This window comes from Pangasianodon hypophthalmus, chromosome 29, assembly GCF_027358585.1.
Source record: "Pangasianodon hypophthalmus isolate fPanHyp1 chromosome 29, fPanHyp1.pri, whole genome shotgun sequence".
NCBI lineage: Eukaryota > Metazoa > Chordata > Actinopteri > Siluriformes > Pangasiidae > Pangasianodon > Pangasianodon hypophthalmus.
In genome coordinates, this window is record NC_069738.1 from 11,930,648 (window position 1) to 11,953,341 (window position 22,694).

Genomic DNA, 22,694 nt, shown 5'->3' on the forward strand with positions numbered 1-22,694 from the left:
TGTTGCAATGGACCAGTCCATGTTGTTACATGTTGACACAACTGCATGACGGCAGACCGGTAAGAGCACCGCAATCAAGCAACAGACTACAATGGGGGAAGGAGAGTCTTCGGTGTGATTTTCTACGTGCTGAAAATAAAACAAAGGTATCCAAGTGGAGCAGAGAAACACCAAAAATGTGCAAAAATGTCAACTCCTCAGTACAAGGACACCTGTGATGTGACCGCATCACGATAACTAAATTCTGTGTTAGTGCACCAGGTTTTAAACTAATAAAACCAGTACATTTATGCCATTGTTATCTCGATTATGTTGCTTAGCAACCAAAGCTTACTGTTAAAAGGGTACATTGTGTGGCATAAGATTTGTTTATTGTGAATATTGCTGTGGTGGCTTTGGAGCTGCGGGTTTCCTTTTGAGTCTGGTTCCTCTCAAGGTTTCTTCCTCATAACGTCTCAGGGAGCTTTTCCTCGCCACCGTCGCCTCTGGCTCGCTCATTTGGCATAAATTCACATATCTACAATTTATTTTGATTTAATTTAATTTGAATATATTTATTTCTGTAAAGCTGCTTTGTGCCAATGTCCATTGTTAAAATTGCTATACAAATAAAACTGAATTGAATTGAATATTATTACAAATATATGATTTTGAACACTGGACCATTTTATCAAATTATTTTTGTCACCATTTTATGAAAGCAATAAACCACTCAAGTGTGTGTTACACTGATTTTATCACAGTAAGGGTGTTCGTCGGCACGACACAAAGCAGAAGCCCTTTTCCTGCTGTATTTAACAGAGATATCAATAAATTCACATCTGAATATGTGGTCTTTACAGAGAACCAGATCAAATTGGATGAGCTGTTCTCTCTCTTTTTTTCTTTTTTTTTTTCGCTAGTGAGAAAGATGTTATGGTCATTGCTTGCAACATCAATACAGCAAATTCTCACTTTGCACATTGCTGACCGGGTCCTCAGCCTCCTCCTAACCAATGTCTGGCTGATTGGGTATGTAATCCTCCTACACATAATAAGTAATATAAAAAAGGTTTAAAGTTTGAACTTTACTACTGAAAGTTGTTAAAAGAGAGAGTGAGGAGTTGTGTTAATTGACTGCATAAATCAGTATCCATGAGTGTGCAGCAATGTGAAGAAAAGCATAAAAATGAATCCAATTTTAAAAACTCACTGTCTCATTTGTGCATGTCAGATACCACTGAATTCGAGAATGCTACAAGACCTGTGTTTTACTGGATTGAATAAGTGGGTACGGATATAACTCACAACATTCAAACTGTAGGTTTTTTATTAACTTCAAGAGAGCCGGGTGAGAGAACAGCTGTTTATAGCTGTTTATACAGTAAGTGATAACAGTCATAACTTGTCTTGTGGCTGTTCCACAATGTGCAATGTAAATATACTGTAAATACTTAAACTTTATATAGAGAGTACTGAGCAAAAGCCTTAGGCACATGTCATGCAAAGATACCTTTGAAAATTTTGAAATTAAATGCTTTCTACTTTTAAAAAATCTATTATAAAGCGCAGTAAACAGCAGTAAATTAAACAAAGTCAATATTTGGCTTGACAAAGCTTTGCCTTAAAAAAATGCATCAGTAGTTTCAGGGACACTTTATATACTGTAGGTTTATAAGGAAATTAGCTGGTAAGTTTTTCTAAGCATTTTGGAGAATCTGTCACATTTCTTCTGGAGACTTTGACCATCACACTTGCTTCTGTTTTTGCAGATAAACTCTGCCAGCCTTCATTCATTTTTTTTTTGTTTGAAAAGTCTATTACATGATATGTTACTTTATTTACTGACATAAAACATTTATCAGTAACATTTAATTTTTGTTGGAAAAGTAATATTTGAAAATCTAAAATATTGTTTCTACATTTTTCAACAATGCAGAAGTTGTTAAGTTAAACATCTAAGAAAAAATCTGTATATATATATTTATATATATACATACTTGTGTGTGAGACTTCACTTCACACACACACACACACACACACACACACACATATATATATATATGTGTGTGTGTGTGAAGTGAAGTGACTTGTGGCCAAGTATGGTAACCCATACTAGGAATTTGTGCTCTGCATTTAACCCATCCAAGTGCACACACACAGTAGTGAACACACACCAGGAGCAGTGGGCAGCCTTTTTTGCTGTGGCGCCCGGGGAGCAGTTGGGGGTTCGGTATTGAGGGTGGGAGAGAGCGCTGGTCATTCACTCCCCCCACTTACAATCCCTGCCGGACCCAAGACTCGAACCCACAACCTTCACCTTCACCTTCACCTTCAGGTTCACCTTCACCTTCACCTTCAGGTTCACCTTCACCTTCACCTTCAGGTTCACCTTCACCTTCACCTTCAGGTTCACCTTCACCTTCACCTTCAGGTTCACCTTCACCTTCACCTTCAGGTTCACCTTCACCTTCACCTTCAGGTTGCAAGTCCAACTCTCTATCCATTAGGCCACGACTGCCCCAAAAGTTCACAGATGGAGATGCAGGGGATTGAACCCTGGACCTCATACATGCAAAGCATGCGCTCTACCACTGAGCTACATCCCCAGTGAGCTGCAGCCCCAGTGTGTGTGTCCTTGTACTATGTGGCACATCCTCCATACCAGTCCCTGTGAATGAGAAACTATAGAAACTATAATGTAGAAAAAGTGCACTAATATATGATGATGTATATATGATTTAAGGCTGGAAAAAGACCAGGTGATTCCAGGTCCAGGTCCTAATACAGAAGCACTAAGTGCAGTAGAAGAAGTAGAGCCTAGACAACCTGCCAATCTATTATATGGCAAGACGTACATAAACTCTGGAACTTTATAGAAGCCAGTCGATTTCATTTGATCTGACTCGTTTCGGCATGTCTCCTCATTGTGAATGTAAAGTTTGGAAATAAAGAAATGTTGAAGCCGAGAAATGAATCTAGGCTTATACATGCATAAGGAAAATATGCTCTGAAAGACCTACTGAAGTCATAAGATGCTAGAAGCATCACATAGAAACATACACTTCTGGACTTACCACCGCTTTCTCAGACATGAGAACATAATAGACATGAGATAATTAAAAGTCAGCTAAATTAATATTAATATAAATAGTTATTGTATTATGGCAACACAGGTGCACTTATGTTGTATATTTACATTGACAGTAATCACTAAGGATGAATTAAGAATGGTATCCTTTTAAAACAAATGAATGGAAAAGGAGATTTTGATAAATTTCCCATTTGATGACAGTGTGAGGATATGCGCAGACACATGTATACACACACACACACACACACACACACACTGAGAACAAGCATTGAATAAATGACGGACTGGTTTATTGAAAACATTTGGGCTCGTCCGGGATTTGAACCCGGGACCTCTCGCACCCAAAGCGAGAATCATACCCCTAGACCAACGAGCCGGTTGCATAAACGATTTACAGCTTTCTATTTTAAGCTGCATTAAACCGTCTACGTGGCACTTGAATTTTCCTCGTGCTTTTGTCTGCCATCTAGTGGTTCATTTTGTACACCAGAGGGCAGTAACAGACAGAAACTGATTCATTTCTGCATTAGGTGTCGCTGTTCGACTCTGGAAATGTTGGAGTCGAGTCCAGTTCTGATTCCAAGTGATGGGAATCGATGGAGTCAGTTATATGAGTCGATTCCACACAATAATTTTCTCGATTCTCCATTCCGAAAACCAAGACATAGGGAAATAAATTTGGCAAAATAAACATATGTGTATGCATTTCAACACATACTGCTACTGTGTGTACAACACAGTTAACCACATGAAGTGATAACCTGGCCTATATCAAGTAAACTACAGCATCATTGTTTGGAATCGAGACCAAAGCTCGAGGAATCGATTCTTTTCCAGATCGACTCTCAGCCCTAGAATTAGGCATTGGATGTTATCAGTCGCATGACTTCATTTGCAATACATTTACTGAGCTATAAATTTAAGAAGGCAAGTGAGAATAAACATGATTCAAGGCTGGAAAATGTATTTCCGTAGAGACACACAGAGAGAGATGTGTTTGAAAGTCTATGGTAGGGAGGTGGTTGTGTATGTCTATGGTAGGGAGGTGGTTATGTATGTCTATGGTAGGGGGATGGTTATGTATGTCTATGGTAGGGAGGTGGTTATGTATGTCTATGGTAGGGAGGTGGTATGTCTATGGTAGGGAGTTGGTTATGTATGTCTATGGTAGGGAGTTGCTTATGTATGTCTATGGTATGGAGGTGGTTATGTATGTCTATGGTAGGGAGGTGGTATGTCTATGGTAGGGAGGTGGTTATGTATGTCTATGGTAGGGAGGTGGTTATGTATGTCTATGGTAGGGAGGTGGTTATGTATGTCTATGGTAGGGAGTTGCTTATGTATGTCTATGGTATGGAGGTGGTTATGTATGTCTATGGTAGGGAGTTGGTTATGTATGTCTATGGTAGGGAGGTGGTTATGTATGTCTATGGTAGGGAGATGGTATGTCTATGGTAGGGAGTTGCTTATGTATGTCTATGGTATGGAGGTGGTTATGTATGTCTATGGTAGGGAGGTGGTTATGTATGTCTATGGTAGGGAGGTGGTTATGTATGTCTATGGTAGGGAGGTGGTTATATATGTCTATGGTAGGGAGATGGTTATGTATATCTATGGTAGGGAGGTGGTTATGTATGTCTATGGTAGAGAGGTGGTATGTCTATGGTAGGGAGGTGGTTATGTATGTCTATGGTAGGGAGGTGGTTATATATGTCTATGGTAGGGAGGTGGTTATGTATGTCTATGGTAGGGAGATGGTATGTCTATGGTAGGGAGGTGGTATGTCTATGGTAGGGAGGTGGTTATGTATGTCTATGGTAGGGAGGTGGTTATGTTTGTCTATGGTAGGGAGGTGGTTATGTATGTCTGTGGTAGGGAGGTGGTTATGTTTGTCTATGGTAGGGAGGTGGTTATGTATGTCTATGGTAGGGAGGTGGTATGTCTATGGTGGGGAGGTGGTTATGTATGTCTATGGTAGGGAGGTGGTATGTCTATGGTAGGGAGGTGGTATGTCTGGTAGGGAGGTGGTTATGTATGTCTATGGTAGGGAGATGGTATGTCTATGGTAGGGAGGTGGTTATGTATGTCTATGGTAGGGAGGTGGTTATGTATGTCTATGGTAGGGAGGTGGTTATGTATGTCTATGGTAGGGAGTTGCTTATGTATGTCTATGGTAGGGAGGTGGTTATGTATGTCTATGATAGGGAGTTGCTTATGTATGTCTATGGTAGGGAGGTGGTTATGTATGTCTATGGTAGGGAGGTGGTTATGTATGTCTATGGTAGGGAGTTGCTTATGTATGTCTATGGTAGGGAGGTGGTTATGTATATCTATGGTAGGGAGGTGGTTATGTATGTCTATGGTAGAGAGGTGGTATGTCTATGGTAGGGAGGTGGTTATGTATGTCTATGGTAGGGAGGTGGTTATGTATGTCTATGGTAGGGAGGTGGTTATGTATGTCTATGGTAGGGAGATGGTATGTCTATGGTAGGGAGGTGGTATGTCTATGGTAGGGAGGTGGTTATGTATGTCTATGGTAGGGAGGTGGTTATGTTTGTCTATGGTAGGGAGGTGGTTATGTATGTCTATGGTAGGGAGGTGGTTATGTTTGTCTATGGTAGGGAGGTGGTTATGTATGTCTATGGTAGGGAGGTGGTATGTCTATGGTGGGGAGGTGGTTATGTATGTCTATGATAGGGAGATGGTTATGTATGTCTATGGCAGTGTTCTGGGACTGAAAGAATAAATGAAGTGCTGCAGTTTATTTTATTAATCGAGAAGAGCAAAAGAAATCAGGATTATCTGGGATTTCAATCCTTGGGACCTTTCTCACCCAGAGTGAGAATCAACAGTATTCCATCCTAACAATAGCTGGCAATTAATGTCTCCAAGAATGTTGTGGAAACCTTTATTTTTGTTTGCTAAAAAAATTCTGAGAACAGAATTTTTTTAGTTCTCGTTTGGTTTTCCAGGAAAGTTTTCATTACAGAAATATGCATATTGTTCACTTTTAGTTGTGCACTGAAGTTCAGAGAACTTTCCCTTTTGATTAGTGAAATATTTTAAAAAGTATTACTAGTTTGTAGGTTGTACCAAAAATAATGTAAAGGCAATGTTTCAGTTTTTAAATAACAGAATGTTGTGTTATAAAGTTTCCAGAACATGTTGGGAAGAGCGCTGACTTTGTTAACCAAAACAGAACATTCCCAGAACATAAAATGGTTCCCAAAATGGTAACCAAAAGAGAACCAAATACTAATGTTACAGAAACATTCTGTGTTTGCTGGGATACAAGGATTTCCATGAAGACATGGTTTGCCAATGTTGGAGTGGAAGAACTCGAGTGTCCTGCACAAAGCCCTGAGCTCAACCTCATTGAACACCTTTGGGATGAACTAGAATGCAGACTGCACCCCAGACCTCCTCACTAAGGCTCTTGCGGCTGAATGAACACAAATCCCCACAGCCACGCTCCAAAATCTAGTTGAAAGCCTTTCCAGAAGAGTGGACAGCAAAGGGGGACTAAATCTGGAATGGGATGTTAAACAAGCACATATAGGTGTGATGGTCAGGTGTCGACAACCATTTGGCCATATAGTGTATTTAATACATGGCTATCAAGTGTTATTAGTTATTTTATTGTTTTATAAGTGGGATAAGATAAAGTGTTCGGACTGTCGCAAGCTGCAACATTCCGAACCCTGCAAGCTTACATTATCCAGAGAACAAACTGCAAGCTTACATTATCCAGAGAACACTGGGGTGAAGTGAGAATACACCCTGGACTGGACACATCCATTGCAGGGCACGATGCACACACATTTGCACACTGTAGGAGGAAACTGGATAACCGATAACCGATAACTGATTTTTTTTTCAAATAAATTTCTCCCACTTGTTCTATTTTCAAGTATTAAATATAGATCAAAAAGGTAAATGAGTATAGTCTATACAAATTAAATGCATATTCAGTTAATTATAGGCAAAGAAATGACAGAAATTTGCCCAAATGTTTTTTTATACAGTCAAATAACTTTTTTTGATAAATATTGATTCATCATTGTGTGGTTCATATTTATGCTACCTCATTGCTGATTTCAGTTTTAAATTGTGACAGGGGTGCATATAATAATTTCATGAAAAATATAAGCTACAGTTCCTGGGCTTATTTATTTAAACATACTTATTATATATTTATTGCACACACACACACACACACACACACACACACACACACACACGTCAGCACTGGCAGCAAAAATACATTTGAAGTACATTAAACCTTTTCCACAATAATGTGAATTCTACTTTAGAGATGTTTTTATTCTCCTACTTTGCTGTTTAATATTATTGAGTAAATTAAGATGTTAGGTGACTCCTGATGGTTAAGAAGAAAAGAAAAATATATATAATTTTTGAATAGGCTGACATTATATACACATTTGCTTACTATTCACATAGTTTGTCATTTAGTATAGTAGATTGCTGTTACCTGAATGATATCTTTATTAGGTTGTCTATTGTATGATGTGCTTCTCGTGCCTCTGATGCTTTTATAATTAGATGTGTTGTCGTGAAGTTACATGTAACCTGTAATCTCTGTTTTTTTGCACTTCCTGCTTGGAAAGTGACCACTAGATGGCAACAAAGCAACGTAAACCTGCCACTAAGAGAGAGAGAGACTTGAAATGAGCAAACATGCAACGTGGCAAATCCCTATGGATGAAGGTGCAAGAGATCCATAGGGATGGTGCCTGCACCTTTGCTCTTCATTCTTTCATCTAAGATCATCCCTTGGTCACATACGTGAGCTGTCCTGAAATGAATCAAATACAAGAGTCACATGCGCAACATAGCTTAATATAATGTTTTATAAAAAGGCTTTCGTGACATACAAATGAGAACAGATAATATCATTATAGTAGGCACACTGATACAAATCACTGAGAGGGAGTATGCAAAGTACACAACATCCATGTAACAATACAGTCTTCATTTCGTTTGGGAGCCCAACCCATTTATATAATATTTGTAGATAGCATTGATACAGTGTTAGATCTAGAGCTTTAGCTTCACACACTCAGAAATAAAAAATATTGCTACTAAAGCTGTTTGCACTGCATGTAACTGCACACAGGATTCACAAAAAGCCCATCCTTCAGGAGACCAGCTGCGCGCTGTATATGAGCTGATTAAATAGTTTATTGTTGCAGGCTCCTGTTGCAGAGATCACGTCTCAGTCTGGTCTTACTGTACAGTCTAATCAGCTTGGGATCATGGAGGCTTGACTAGAGGATGCGCCCCATAGACCATGCGTTACATACTTACTACTCTGTAGGTCTGTGATTAAATGACCAAGATTGTACTTTTCTACCAGCATGGCGCTGTTCTTGAGTATATTTAAAACACATTATTCAAGTTCGCCACTGAAGAAATACTGGGATTTTCCAGACACAGATTAAGCACAAACTCAATTATTCTACTGAATTCTGTTGAGAAGTTGCTTGGTGTAGCACCAGGTTTTATCTGCGTATTAGAAAACTGACTAACGTACATCTCTCGATCACATGCTCTACCATCTATTAGACGTGTGTACTTCAGTGTCAGCAGTTTAACAGTCGGCTGAATGAGTTTATCAAACTGTAGGAGATGGTTATAGCTTAAGTCTTGCTGGGCCAGTGTAGGACATGGAGGATTCTGCCGCATTGTTACCGTGGCATATTCACAGGTCTGTATACTGAAGCTTGCACTATTTGTCCATCAAAACTAGGTGCAGGAGCAGATCACCTCATGGAATGATGTCACACAGACAGAGCATTGCTAATTGCACTCAGTACTCCCAACACTGCAAACATTCTTCTTTGAGTTTGTGCACATTTTCTCTTTGGCTCCATTTGTATCTCACATTAACATGTGCATTAACATCTCTATATCAATATCTGGATAATGAACCATCCAGACTCGCACTTGCACTTAAACACATTGTACTCAGATTTTAGTTCCCCCCCCACATAATTTTGCAAATATGCCAGCTAGCTAGGGAAAGTGTTGCCAGCTGTTAACATGCTGGAGTAAGCAGGAAGGCGTCATCACTGACAGCCTGTAAGTCGGAAACATAAACAATTCCAGGCCTTGTTTCTGGCAACCGTGAATTATTTATGGTGGATTTTTGGCAGAATTTGTCCTCAATACTAGCATAATGCAAACACAGATTTTTATTTACACCTGCTGAGATGCGAAGCCAATGTGAGACCTCTGGAGGTGGTCTGACTCAGGGGTGTCCAAATCTTTTTCCAGATTTTTTCAGGGCCCGTCACCAAAATATTATTTCAGAGCTCCAATATAGTTTTAATTTTAGTGGAATAACTGCAGCAGGGTTATCACCTGACAGCTATTATTGTGAAACACAAGACGATATTCATCAATTCGTGCTTCTTTTCGAGAAAAATGACATTGACCACTTTAGTTAAGGACTCTTTCAAGGATTCACCAAAGGTATTCCATGCTTAAGGGTTAGAAGCAGCACCACTTATTAGCTCTAGTAATGTTCTGTACCCTTTTGCCAGGACAGCTTCCAGCTGCTTCAGGTTCTTTGCCCTCTCATCCTCATGTTTTGTTTCATAATGTCTCATGATATTAAATTACCAGAAAAGTCTCTTGACATATGAAGCACGCGCATTTGCTATGGCTCTCAATGAAAAAAAGTATTCTTGTTTCTAGCTCTTTTGAAATCGCCCTTCCTCACTGTTAACATTGTGCTTTTTGTCTGTAGCCACGACTAAATATTATTCAGTAAATTAATTCATTCGCAGGTGTAGTCAGAGAAAATCAGGCACTTGCAATTTAGCTAGCTGTGTTAACACAGTCTGCTGCCACCATCAGGTGAAAGGAAGAAGTGCAAAGTTTTGGCTTGTGGGCCTCCGATCGTACATGAGAAAAGCCACGGGGAGGTTAACGTCTGTCCACCCTCGGGCCCTGGGGCCCTGGGGCCGGACTTTTGACACCCCTGGTCTGACTGATCTAATCATATACTGATCATAAAGCATTCTGTGTGCATTTACACTTTATTTAATGGTGCTTTGTAACTGATCAGATCACATGTTAATTCAAGCTACAAATGGGGCCTTTTTACACCTTTCATATGTTCATGTGGCTCAAGGACAGCAAAATGAACTAAAGGTAATTCTTATTTATAACTATACAGGATTTCGTAGAAATAATTCCAAAAAAAAAAAACTTGCTACATAGCCATAAGAGGGCTAATCGTTTAACTCAGTGATTGTGCTCTGGGTAGTCAACATCAGCAACTTGAGCGTGGATCAAGTTTTTAAGGCGGCCACGCAGGGCCTGGGTCAGGTTTCCTTAACTCCCCCATAGGCTGTACTTAAAAAATATTGCACTTCAATTAAAAGTGACTTTTTGTCCCCCTAAGATAATTAAAAAGATGCATTTTATCCAAATTAATTTCTCTAGCCAGATGTGCAACATGTGGAACTTCCCTGTGGCACGTCTCAGTCTCCATATTCACAGGCCGTAGCGCAGCCTTATCCCAGTGTGCTTATGTCTCTAAGGCAAAGAGGACATGGTGAAGAATAGCTTGGATTGAGCACAATGCAACAGATGAGATGATAATTAGCATTTCAGGTCTGCTGATCCATAACTCGGTGTATCAGCAATCAGCTGTAATCTTGTCAATAGGAAGCTCCGACAGGGCTCAGTGAAAGTCTGTCTTGTGCTGTAATCCAATTACCACACAGGAATTCCCCACTGAGGCTTATTCACCATGAGGCCAGGGGAAGGAGGGGGAATGAAATGAGGACAGGGGCATGTTAACGGTAAAGTGGGCCACCCGTTTTCAGCTTGAAAGTGCAAAATACTAGGTAAGAAAACATCAGCAATCTCACAAATACCAATCAAAGATTATCAAGTAACATTACAAGGCATAAGCAACAGAAATGATGGTGAGCTGATCAGATCTGATCAGATCTTTTCGCAATTGTGAGAGTATCTTCTGCATGATGACACTGAGGCCTTCTATTGGATGAAATCTTGAGGTGACCGACACTGGCTTGGAGAATGAGAAATAAGTTGGCAGTGTTATATTAACTGGACAATGTGAGCCGTCAGTTCTGCGACAATCCCAGAGGCAAGATATAAAAGAATCAGAAAATGTTCTTCACATCAAAAGTGTCAGCTTATCAGGGGAGAGGGACACTGAGAAACTGGGTTGGTCTTTTTCTTTGTTCTCAGCCGTGGGTGCAAGGATGTAATGACAGTTCGATCCAAAGTGTATGAGAGGGGTCATAAGGCCACCATGGTGCAGGGGTGTTTGAGTTTGCAGGGTAGGACTCCTCTGTTAAGTTGGTAGAATTCTACAAGGTGGATCAGGTCTGTGAACTTGGTGGAACCATCATCAAGGCTGTAGAAGATCTGACCATCCTCTTCATACTGACAACAGAAATGAGATCAGACCTTCAACAGGCTCTTTGTAATATTCATTCTAGAGTGATTTAAAATACAAGGTGTCCCAAAAGTTTCCATACATACGGGGGAAATTATCACGTTTTAGCAAAATGTCTTCCAAAATTTCTTATATTTAGTTTTGGTTTTTTTTTCAGATAGCCTTTAAGAATGCCTTTCTGAAAAGAGGAACGTATTGAAATCATTCTCATGGCTGGATCGAGAAGCAAGGTTGTGATGGACTTTAACAGGAAACATAGCAAGCACATCACACACAACACTGCTGCCAAACTTACTAACAAATACAAAAAGACTGGAACAGTTGCAGACCAACAGAGAAGTGGATCTCCAGGAACATCCACTGACGAAGGCACAACCAGTGTGGTGCTGGCTTACATAGTCCACTATGTATGGAGACATTTGGGACCCTGCATTTAGATTTTAAAACATATCTATAGCAGAACACTATGACTATAATTAAAGGCATGTAAAGGTCAGAATAGAGTAATAGAGTTATAGACTCACAGGCAAGATCTGGAAGTGTCTGACCTTCTGGTGATGGCACAGAGTGAGAACAAAAGCCTTTGGGTTGCTCTGACTATCCCGCAAAAGAAACAACCTTCAGAGAAAAGAGACTAAACTGAACAAACACCTCAATTATTATTAAGGGTTATACATAAATATTCTCCAACAAAAAAGCCCCACACTGATTTATGTGCAATTTTATCATCTTACCCGTCCACCTGACCCTGCTGCATCATCATACGGTGGGATTCCTCTCTCATGATGCGGCCGTGGAACCACAGTTGTGTTCGGTGGATCACTGCAGACATCATAACCCATATTTTACACTGCTTTTTTATAACTCAGCTCTAGGGTATAAATGGTTTATTAAAGAAGTATGAAATATGCTGCTCCAGCATTCTTTTGCACATTTGAAACTGATCAGCGTGCCTACCTGAATTTAAAGAGGATGGATGAGGGGAACTAGGATGGCCCGATACATTCATTCGCTGACTTCGTTTCTACACAGAAGAACATTAACATACACTATATATAAGGAAAGAGATGCACAATGGACCTAATTGAGCAAACTTTTAGTAAAGTCATGCGTAAATGTTTTTTAGACCAAAACAGACAAAATAATTCCTGCCAGATTTGCAAACGTTTCAGTAACACAGATTTGCTTACTCATATGAGCATGTTAATACAATCCAATCATTATAAAAACCATCCATTATTAAAGCTCACAGAACTCCTTAAAATGTTCCCAAGAGCTGAAAACGACAATATGACGCACCTCCTAAGCTTGGTATGCACCAAGTGTGCAGTAATACAGTTCTGCCGTTGTAGCACATCGGTTACCACAGACACACACTAACGCTAACTTCTTTTATAGAGCAGCGTATCTTTTGTCCTAGCTGAATGGCTAGTCTTGTGTCTTAATGCATGGATTGTTCTGGATTACCTTCTTTCAAATTATTAACAAGAAACAACTGGGTTTCACATAATTTTCACTAAATTTGTATGTGTAATTGAACAGTTCACATGTGTGTGTAATTGAACAGTGTATGAGTCTATGAAATTGACAGTGTAATCCATATATAAAATTCCAGTAACTTCTGCCAGTTGTACGATTTGATGCCTATCAAACAAGATTCACAAAAGTCTCCTTATATGTAAAATTACCATTACATGCCAACCTTTACATAATTTGTATAGCAATTTAACATCAGTGTTTCTCCACAATAAAAACTCGTTAATATTACATATTTAATAAATATTTAATATTAAACTCTTTAATATTAAATGGAAATGGAGTTTTGAGTTCATTACTACGGAATAGAATCTATCAATGTATGTTTAACTTATTCATCTAGTTAACATCAGTTAACTATATTTATTAGAGATGCCACCGAACAATTTCATCCAAAAATGGTCAAAAAGAGCACTTTCGGTTTTCAGGCGAAAGAGAAAAACGCATGAACATTTTTTACCTAAAACTGGATTACCACAATTTTTTTGTGTAAATGCTCTTGCAAACAAATTACAAACAAATTTGTTTGTATGCAGCTAGATAAATGATGCCCAGTAAATGTGTGTGTGTGTGTGTGTGTACGTGCACAAAACTTACTCTCCAAGTGTGTCCCTCCTCCATCGCTGCACTCATTGCTTCCACAGGATTGTCAATCACACGGCCTGTCCTCCCCGAGAAATCCATGGCAACCAGAGAATTCTCTGACACACTCCTCTACAGAGAAATTGTATCAAGATACAGACTGCTTCATATACATGTGAGGTAGCTGTGAAAACATCCTTGCAGGGTTATTAACGGTTAATTAAATAAATAACTTCAGACAATATTGCAGTAGCCTTATTTGGGGCCAGGTATTAAGGTATGAAAACATTACGCATATGTGCTAAGGTATTAAAGTATTAAGCATATGTACACAGTCATAAAAAAAAAGAAGCTGAAAGCTCACCACTGGTGTTGTGAAGTTTGAGACTGGTGACTGTCTTTGGTGAGGGATCTTGTAGTTCTGGTAAAGCAGAATTCCATACTGCACACAAGTTTAAAAATTATCATCATCATCATCATTATCATCATCATTATCATTATCCATCCATTTTCTGTACTGCTTATCCTTCACAGGGTCAAGGTGTAACCTGGAGCCTATCCCAGAGGACTCGGGGCACAAGGCAGGGGACACCCTGGGCGGGGTGCCAACCCATCACAGGGCACAATCGCACACACACTCATACACTAAAGACAATTTGGAAATGCCAGTCAGTCTACAACACATGTACCCGGAGGAAACCCCCGAAGCATGGGGAGAACATGCAAACTCCACGCACACAGGACAGAGGCAGGAATCGAAACCCCAACCCCAGAGGTGTGAGGTAACAGTGCTAACCTACTAGTAGTAGTAGTATTAGTAGTAGTAGTAGTAGATAACCATAAATTACTCCATATTCTTTACTAAGGCTGCACAATATACTGTATATATTCGTTAATGGCCTTTACAATATTAAGAGGCCTGCAATATGCAGAAAAGCTCCCTAACAAAATCTAATTTTCTACTGTGTTCTCTGGGTGTCCTGCCCATTTACAGGTTTCAAGTAAGCTTGCTGTAGGTGTTTTGATAAATCATTGCATTGGTATGATCCAAAAAAATATTAATGTTGATCAAATTCATGCGGCTTGATCTTCAGCCGTGGCACATCACAAGGTTCACTAGTTTGCAAGACATATTGCAATTGCAATGTATAGCAATATAGTGTGTGTGTGTGTGTTTGTATGGGTGTGTGTGTGTGTATGTGTGTGGGTGTGTGGGTGTATACCTTAAACACTCTGAAGCCAGTCATCCAGCATGTTCTGCTCTGCTCATCCTCAGCACAGAGCATCTTCAGATCTTTCAGCTCTGTTGTGCCCTTAGTAGGCTGTTATTAAACCACCAAGTAATAAAAAATGAGTTATCCAGTTAAACTCCTTCCCCATCACAAGCTCCACAACATGTTTATAGGAATACTATCCAGAGCAAATCATTTTAGGTGGCATGAGGTAATAAAGCCCGAAAATACCCACTTTTAGTTTAAAAAAAAATCTCAATTTTACACCATAATCTATGAATGTTTGTGCTTTTCTGTTACCTTAATGCAGAACTGGTAGTCTGTGGGAGCGTTATGCACTTTCTTGCCTGTCGTCATGGTGAACACGCTGTTCTCTTCCAGATCTGACAGCAACTGCAGATGCCTGGGCTCCTGAACATGCCACATGCAAAATGATCAGAAACTGAACACAACCAGTACATATTAATACCCACAGCACTAAGTTCAAATGATTAACGCTGTCCTGTCATAAATCAAAATAATTAAATGGTAGGCTTGTGCAGTATAACAGGGCCTTTTTTACGTAGCAATATAACATTTTCTCTAAATATATTATATTACCAGACCTGCCAACCTTTACACTTTTTGTGTAGGAGCTCCGACTTTAACACCCGAGTACATTGCTATGATTTATCACTCAAAAATACACAGAAAGAGCAGGTTTTTTCTTCAAAAGAAAACGAGAGATGAGCCATATTAAACTAGAATGATTTAGAAAGGTGTTTTGAACTCTCCAGTATTAACAGAGACTGCCTAGAAGCCCTGGTTAACATCAGTTAACTATATTTATTACACCACTGGAAAATTTCAGCCAAAAATGGGCAAAGATGGTGGTTTCGAATATTGGGCGAAAAAGAATAATGAACGAAAATTTTGAGCTAAAATCTAATGCAAAAAAACTCCCGTCCTCCATAAATCCTTAAATCTGAAATGGTGGAAATGCTTGTTTTCTAGTCTTCCTTTCATTCGGGACGATAAATTAGTTTATTGTAGGGCTGGGCAATATTGCAAAAAAAAAAAAAATCTCGATTTTTTTAAACTTTACGAACGATTCTTGATTACAATTTCAATTTTTTTTGTTCATACATAATGCAATTTTAAATAAATTCCATATTTTTTTTAAGTTTTTTTATTTATTATAATGGACTTTGGAAAATGTAAATGTGCAAAAATAGAAACAGCCCCATCTATAGCAACCAGTGCAAACAATGGCTCTTTAACTAAAGAATATTTAAAGAAAGAATATTACAAAAAAACATTGTGTGCACTATTTGCTATAGATGGTGCTGTTACGATTTTTGCACAACTTAGTGAACCCTTCTTTCTCAACAGAGTACATGGGGACCGTGTCTTTCGTGACACGAAATGCCACCGCAACTGAGAAGTCAACTTGGGGTATTCTTCTCAAATCCGAGTTCTTTCCCCGTTTACGAAGTGACGTTAAATCAACATGGCTGCACACAGCATCAGAAATAAACAAAAGTAAAACTTCTAACCTTTAAATGAGTTATACTGTATATACAAGCATTAGCTTTCGATTAATCAACATACAGACATATTCGTTTGTTAAATCTAAAACACTGACTATACAGTTCAATGTTTGAGAAAGAAAATATACATCACTCATGCAAGCTAGCTGCCTAGCTTGCTGCTAACAAAATACGAACATGGTGACGTCAATTTTCCCACTTTGTCTGCCGAACGTGCCGAGGTCGAAAATGATGTAAATCTGACTGGTGAATTATCTTAGGATGTAATGCAGCGTTATATTTTACATAAACTAGTTTATCTGACTTTTCAAACCTGTACCAATTATATATCTCTGAAGTGATATTTGAATCTTTCTTTGCTACGAGCTCGGGCCTCGGTGAAGTGCTGCCTGTTGATTTTAAATCTAAGCACGCAGTGTTCGAGAGTAGCGGAGGCTCTAGGAGGCGTTTATCAGGTTAAGAAAGTTGTGTTTTTCCTTCGGTTTGGTTTAAAATTTTAAATAGAATTTATGGTTTAATAAAAAATTTAAATATGCATATATATAAACATGTACAATCTTGATTAGAACATTTTGCAAGTTGCGTTAAAACATTCATTCGAATTAACTGAATTAATCCTGAAAATCGCCCAGCACTAGTTTACTAGTTTATTGCGATTTTTTTAACTGTAAATTGCAAGCAGAGGAAAATCAATATCGCACAAGCCTATGAAGTAGTCATTCAAAATCAAAGTTGCATTAAATGTCTTGCAAATAGAATCAAAAGCTTGATCCAGTTTAGTGGAATAACATTCTCTAGTCTAGCTGAAATGAGGCATTGAATTCTATAGTATCGTACTAATCGTGCGCATAGCTGTAACTGCACATACAGGCCATACACCAAATCTCACTTTCATTTATCTGACCCATAACTGATCCTTCCACTGATGTCCAAGCATGTGGAATCACTTCCAGATTGGAGCACATTCAGCAAACACTTCATGTACATAAGGTCTTAACCACAAAACCCAGTTTGGAAATTACTGGCTCTTTTCGAAATGCACATAAAGGAACACAAAAGCTCAGCTTGCCTTGGATATTCCTTTAGTGGAGTAGTAGAGGCCAGAGCGGCGCAGGAACATGTAAAGCTTCTTCCAGGACTTGCGGCCTGTCTCCTTCATGTAAAGAAAGCCCTGGATCTCAGGGCAGCGGCTGGAATTCAAGAAATTCTGCATGGGGGAGGAGAGCAGGAAACCATCTAGAGACTAGTTATTTAGCTTTTCTCCACAGAGAAACTCCCTCTCCCCATGTCTTACACACAAACTGCCATGTATCCTGTCTCACATATATGTGAAAGCACACACAGCCAAAGTCATGTCACAACAATTTGCCTAAAGTACACTCGTGAGTGTGGTGGGAGCTGACCTAAATTCACTGTTTCACAAATGTAAGGTTTCTCAGCTGAGTCATATTTCAGTAATCATCATTCTTACCTCACTGTACTGCAGTGCACATGATGTGTGTGTCTGTGTGTGTGTGTGTGTGTGTGTGTGTGTGTGTGCTCACCTGCAGAAGCTGAGATGGGGGAATTGTGCCATTGGACTCTTGACACCACGCCACCATTTGTTCTGGGAAGAAATTCTGGGAAGAAGAGTGAGAGAGAAAGAGAGCTTGTTTTGTATATAAATATTAACACAAAGCTAGCATGCTAGCCATTTTTCCCTAAAAGCTAACATACTTTTTTTATGGTTTTATCGTTACCTGCACTGTGGTACTGCTCAAAACTACCCATAGCTCATCCATAGAATCTCAGCTTTAACTCCCTGAAATATTTTATGACAGTTCCAAATGCTTAATCGTGAGTGATTAACATAACACACACATCACAGATCATAATGTATGTATCAATTCCTCTATATACATTCTATATATTCCTCTATATTTAACCGCCCCAGACTCCGAACAAACACGTCCTTTAGTTTGTTTAACCACATTTTATTGGCGACCAGCTGCTAGGGATATCAGGGGGACAGCCGAATAAGGACTAATGATTTACTGCAGGAGAAAAACAAGGGTAGATCTGGTTTTATGAGGTATGTTTGGTAATGTTATATTATTTCATATGCCTATTAATGTAAATTGTGATGTAAATTGTGATTACCAGCACCACCTCATCCATGCCAAAATGCATGATGTCACACTTACAGTGTCAATGTAACTGTACAGATCAGACAATGATTTTATTTGGTATATTGACTCATACATTAGGCAGCATTAGTATGAGCTTCTTCTGGCATCCATCTATCCTACACAGGTTATCCTACACAGGGTCACAGGGAGCCTGGAGCCTATCCCAGGGGACTTGGGGCACCAGGCAGGGGACACTCTGGACGGGGTGCCAACCCATCACAGGGCACACTCGCACATACACATTCACACAACATGGACAATCTGGAAATGTCAATCAAATAGAAATCTACAACAGGTCTTTGGACTGGGGGAGGAAACCGGAATACCCGGAGGAAACCCCCGAAGCACGGGGAGAACATGCAAACTCCATGCACACAGGGCAGAGGCGGGAATTAAACTCCCAACTCCGGAGGTGTGAGGCAACAGTGCCAACCACTAAGCCACTGTGCCACCCCCTTCTTCTGATATAACCTCCTGAACGTATATGTTCATGTGCATTCTTGATTCTGTCCTTCTTTTTTAAATGAGATCAACCCAATTTTCAAGAATATCGTGTTAAATCATAATCACATACACACACACACACACACACACACATACACACATGAATGTTTACTCATATGGGAAAGGTGTACCAAGCATGTGACGAACCTAAAGATTACCACATGCCAGACTGGTTCCAAACAGATTAAGTATTTTTTGCAACATGAATACAAGCAAGCATACACAGTACAGGATTTGAGGAGATGGAGGATGTCAGAACAGGCCTATACTATGAACTATATACTATATAACAAACAAAACATGACAGAGAGTGCTGTTAAAGAAAAATAATCAACAAGAAGGTAGTGTGATGCAGCCTGACGCAAAGCAGAGGGACATTACCACCCTGAATTTGATTACTTTCCAATAATGGAATGCCCCAAAGTGTTTTATTCCTCTTACACCACAATAATTTGGCAACGATTATTATTTTAACTTTATTATTGAACGTCATACTTTTGAACCGTTTATAGTTATAGTTAATGTTGTGGAACGTCTGCTAGACAGGTTAAGTCTTGTTATCGTTGTGTTATAACAGAAACTGACATCTTACCAAGTGAAAATATCTTGAATATAGTCAATATTCAAGTCAATATATAGTCTAGTATTTCCTATTATAAGATTGCAATAAACAAGCTACATAAGATTATTATTATTAGAAGATTATAAGATTATTAAACCTATTTCGAGACATTTTTAATTCATTTTAAGCTTTACATTTTCTTATTCTATCGGCAGATAATTTTGCTTCTTTCTAGAAATAAACGCTTAAAATGAGCGAAATGATCCGCCAACAGAACAAGACTAGCTCAAGCTTGAAACTGGTGTAAAAATAACAGGTTTAATAATCTTATATTTTGTTTATTGTCATCTTATAATAGGAAATACTAGATTAATTTGACTATACTCAAAATATGTTCACTTGCTAAGATGTCTTTTTTTTTTGCTGTGTAAACAGTCGTTCACTCACCTGCCTCTCTATGTTTGAATTTAACAAGACAAAAATAAACAGACATAAAAGAATAAAAGGAAACAGAAAGTGCAAACTCCTCTGTCCTGAAGACTTTCCTGTGGAGGAAAACCTACCACCAGTAAGTGCTGACACTGGAGACTCCTTCCGTAAATGATAAATAAACATCTCTTTACAGAAAACTTCACCATATCAACAATTATCTCTATTTCTTTATTAAATAACTATTAACTTTGTTTTTAACCCTTTCATGCATGATGTCCACACTTATGCACAGTCAAATTATTTTTTTTCTTCAGAAAAATGTTAAATGTAAATAACCATCAAATTACTTTACTGTAATATAAATCATTATCCCGATTTAATCTGGATGATTATCCAGATAAATCATTATTCCACTTAATAAAAAAAAAAAATTTTTGTGCCAGGCTCAACACCTTGATAATTGTTTTATTTAGTTATTTTTTGAAGATAGATTATTTTTATCTCATTTAACTGGGTAAAATTTTGTTCAAAGATATTGCTGTGTATATATTTTTAACATCCAGTATATTTTAATTTATATGTTGTATGACTTTTTGTCTACAAAAACAGAAGGTTTATTCTCAGTTTTAACTACACATGGACAATCCAATTTACTTTGTAATATAAGTGATATTTAGTGAAAATCAACATTCATACTGTATGTAATATATCAATTCTAAGGAATTAAAAAACATCGAAAGAAGCTGGATGTGCTTATAAATAATTTATGCATAAATGGGGTAAATCTGTTTATTATTAGACTTAGAATTTGTGGAGTGTCCACCATACAAGTCCCTGTGAATGAGCTGTTACTATAGAAACGATAACGTATTAGAACGAGTGCATTAACATAAACCTGTGATTTGAATGACAGCTGCACTACTGTCAGAGCTGCTGTTATAGAAAATTAATCAATTAATCAGATGTGAGAATTCAACAGCGCTATAGTATAATTATAGTTATAATTTGTTAGCGTTATTCGTTAGAACAGTTATACTTGTAGCTATTTTAGTTTTGTAGTTACGCCACGGTTGTGGTGCTTGTAGAAATTCCAGAGTACTTCTCAGAAATGATGAATAATGAGAAACAAAGTTATTTACATTAACATTATGATGAAATGGAAAGTACAGGAATAACCTGGATTATTATTTCTTTGCTCAGCTAATAAAAAATATATAGATTTATTTAGGAACGTGTGTGGATTTCTCACCAGTGGGTTTCTGAAGAACTCGTACTTGGCATAGTTCTTCCTGAAGAGGAACTTACTCTCTGCAGACATGCAGGCCTGCACCTGAACCACCAGTTCATGGTCCTCCAAACACCTCTCTACACACACACACACACACACACACACACACACACAAAAGCAGTATATCAGGACTACACCAATTATGCAAACTGAAGAACAGGAAACTGTGAGCACAAATAATGAGTGAGAAGTTGTACGAAGCCACAGCTGCATTAAGCACTTCTAATCTGGCAGTGCCGAAATGAGCGTTACACAAGCATGTGGTGATGTGGATCGTTTTGCTGCAAGGGGATGAAATCAGAAGACAAGTATAAGCTGTTACAGGCTAAATATAAGTATAAGGTGCAAAAATCCACTGTGTGTGTTTGGACAGTGATCTATTACCTGCAGAAATATGGAAGTGTGTGTTAAGGGAACAGAGTAAATGTGTGTACAGAGGAAGTGTGTATTACAAGAACAGAGTAAAGGGAATTACAGTTCCATCTTCGCTTTAGTTTAGAGCCAGTAGTCTCTCTGGGATCCACTGTCCCACAATACTCATTCAAATTAAGAAAAGTTTCCCAAACATTGTGTGTGTGTGTGTGTGTGTGTAAGAGAGAAATAAAGAGAAGGCGGAAAATGTAGACAAGGCAGTCTTAGCTCTGTGTATTCATATGACACTTTTGCCTCAGGGCACAGTTAAAATGAGAATATTTACTTTGTGTGTGTGTGTGTGTGTGTGTGTGCGTGTGTGTGTCTGTGTGTGCGTGTGTTGAAAAGTAAAGAAATTGGATATGTACCAGTATTAACTTGCAAGGATAAAAACTAAAGTGTTATAGAAGATTAAGAAGTTTTATTATGTGTTTCATTATGTATTTTAATAATTCACATCTCTGTGTGAGTGTTTTTTCAGTGAAAGCAGACACACATCTCCACCCAGCCGCACAATACAAATGCAATCAGAGCAGAGAGAGAGACAGGAGAGAGAGAGAGAGAGTGAGAGAGAGGGAGAGAGGAGAGAGGAGAGAGAGAGAGACCGGAAAGAGCGAGAGAAAGTGACAGAGAGAGAGAGAGAGAGAGAGAGAGAGAGAGAGAGAGAGATAGTAGAGAGAGAAAGTGAGAGAGAGAGACAGAGAAAGAGAGAGAGAGAGATAGTAGAGAGAGAGAGAGAGAGAGAGAGAGAGAGAGAAGCATTGCAGGGAGATGAGGTCATGTATTTAGCTTGATTGCATTGAGCAGTAGGACTGATCATAGCTCTGTAAGGAGCCTTGCAGCTAATGGCTTATGTAAGAGGAACATTTTTGGAAGGTTGCCATAATGTTGGGCTAGCGTTAGCTCTGAGATCAAA

General features: G+C 38.7%; 1 protein-coding gene and 2 non-coding genes across 10 annotated transcripts in view; all 3 read right to left on the reverse strand.

The window, feature by feature from the left end:
• Positions 1-2,516: 2,516 nt before the first annotated feature.
• Positions 2,517-2,588, reverse strand: trnaa-ugc (transfer RNA alanine (anticodon UGC)). Its single transcript has one exon. It is a non-coding gene; the product is annotated as a tRNA-Ala (tRNA).
• Positions 2,589-3,377: 789 nt separating this feature from the next.
• On the reverse strand, positions 3,378-3,449 carry trnap-ugg (transfer RNA proline (anticodon UGG)). The gene has a single exon. It is a non-coding gene; the product is annotated as a tRNA-Pro (tRNA).
• Positions 3,450-7,926: 4,477 nt separating this feature from the next.
• grb10a (growth factor receptor-bound protein 10a) overlaps positions 7,927-22,694 on the reverse strand; it is a 49,935-nt gene continuing 35,167 nt past the window's right edge. For 5 of the 8 annotated variants that reach the window (XM_026942193.3, XM_053231302.1, XM_053231300.1 and 2 more), the window contains 11 exons: positions 21,329-21,444; positions 17,958-18,032; positions 17,483-17,620; positions 15,185-15,295; positions 14,876-14,974; positions 14,017-14,094; positions 13,668-13,784; positions 12,492-12,558; positions 12,269-12,356; positions 12,059-12,152; positions 7,927-11,521 (listed from right to left, as the gene is read on the reverse strand). In XM_026942193.3, the coding sequence (XP_026797994.2) occupies positions 11,375-11,521; positions 12,059-12,152; positions 12,269-12,356; positions 12,492-12,558; positions 13,668-13,784; positions 14,017-14,094; positions 14,876-14,974; positions 15,185-15,295; positions 17,483-17,620; positions 17,958-18,032; positions 21,329-21,444 (1,130 nt within the window). In that variant the 3' untranslated portion in view covers positions 7,927-11,374. The remainder of the gene's footprint in view (positions 11,522-12,058; positions 12,153-12,268; positions 12,357-12,491; positions 12,559-13,667; positions 13,785-14,016; positions 14,095-14,875; positions 14,975-15,184; positions 15,296-17,482; positions 17,621-17,957; positions 18,033-21,328; positions 21,445-22,694) is intronic. The other 3 variants (XM_026942191.3, XM_026942197.3, XM_026942195.3) reach the window with 1 other exon arrangement.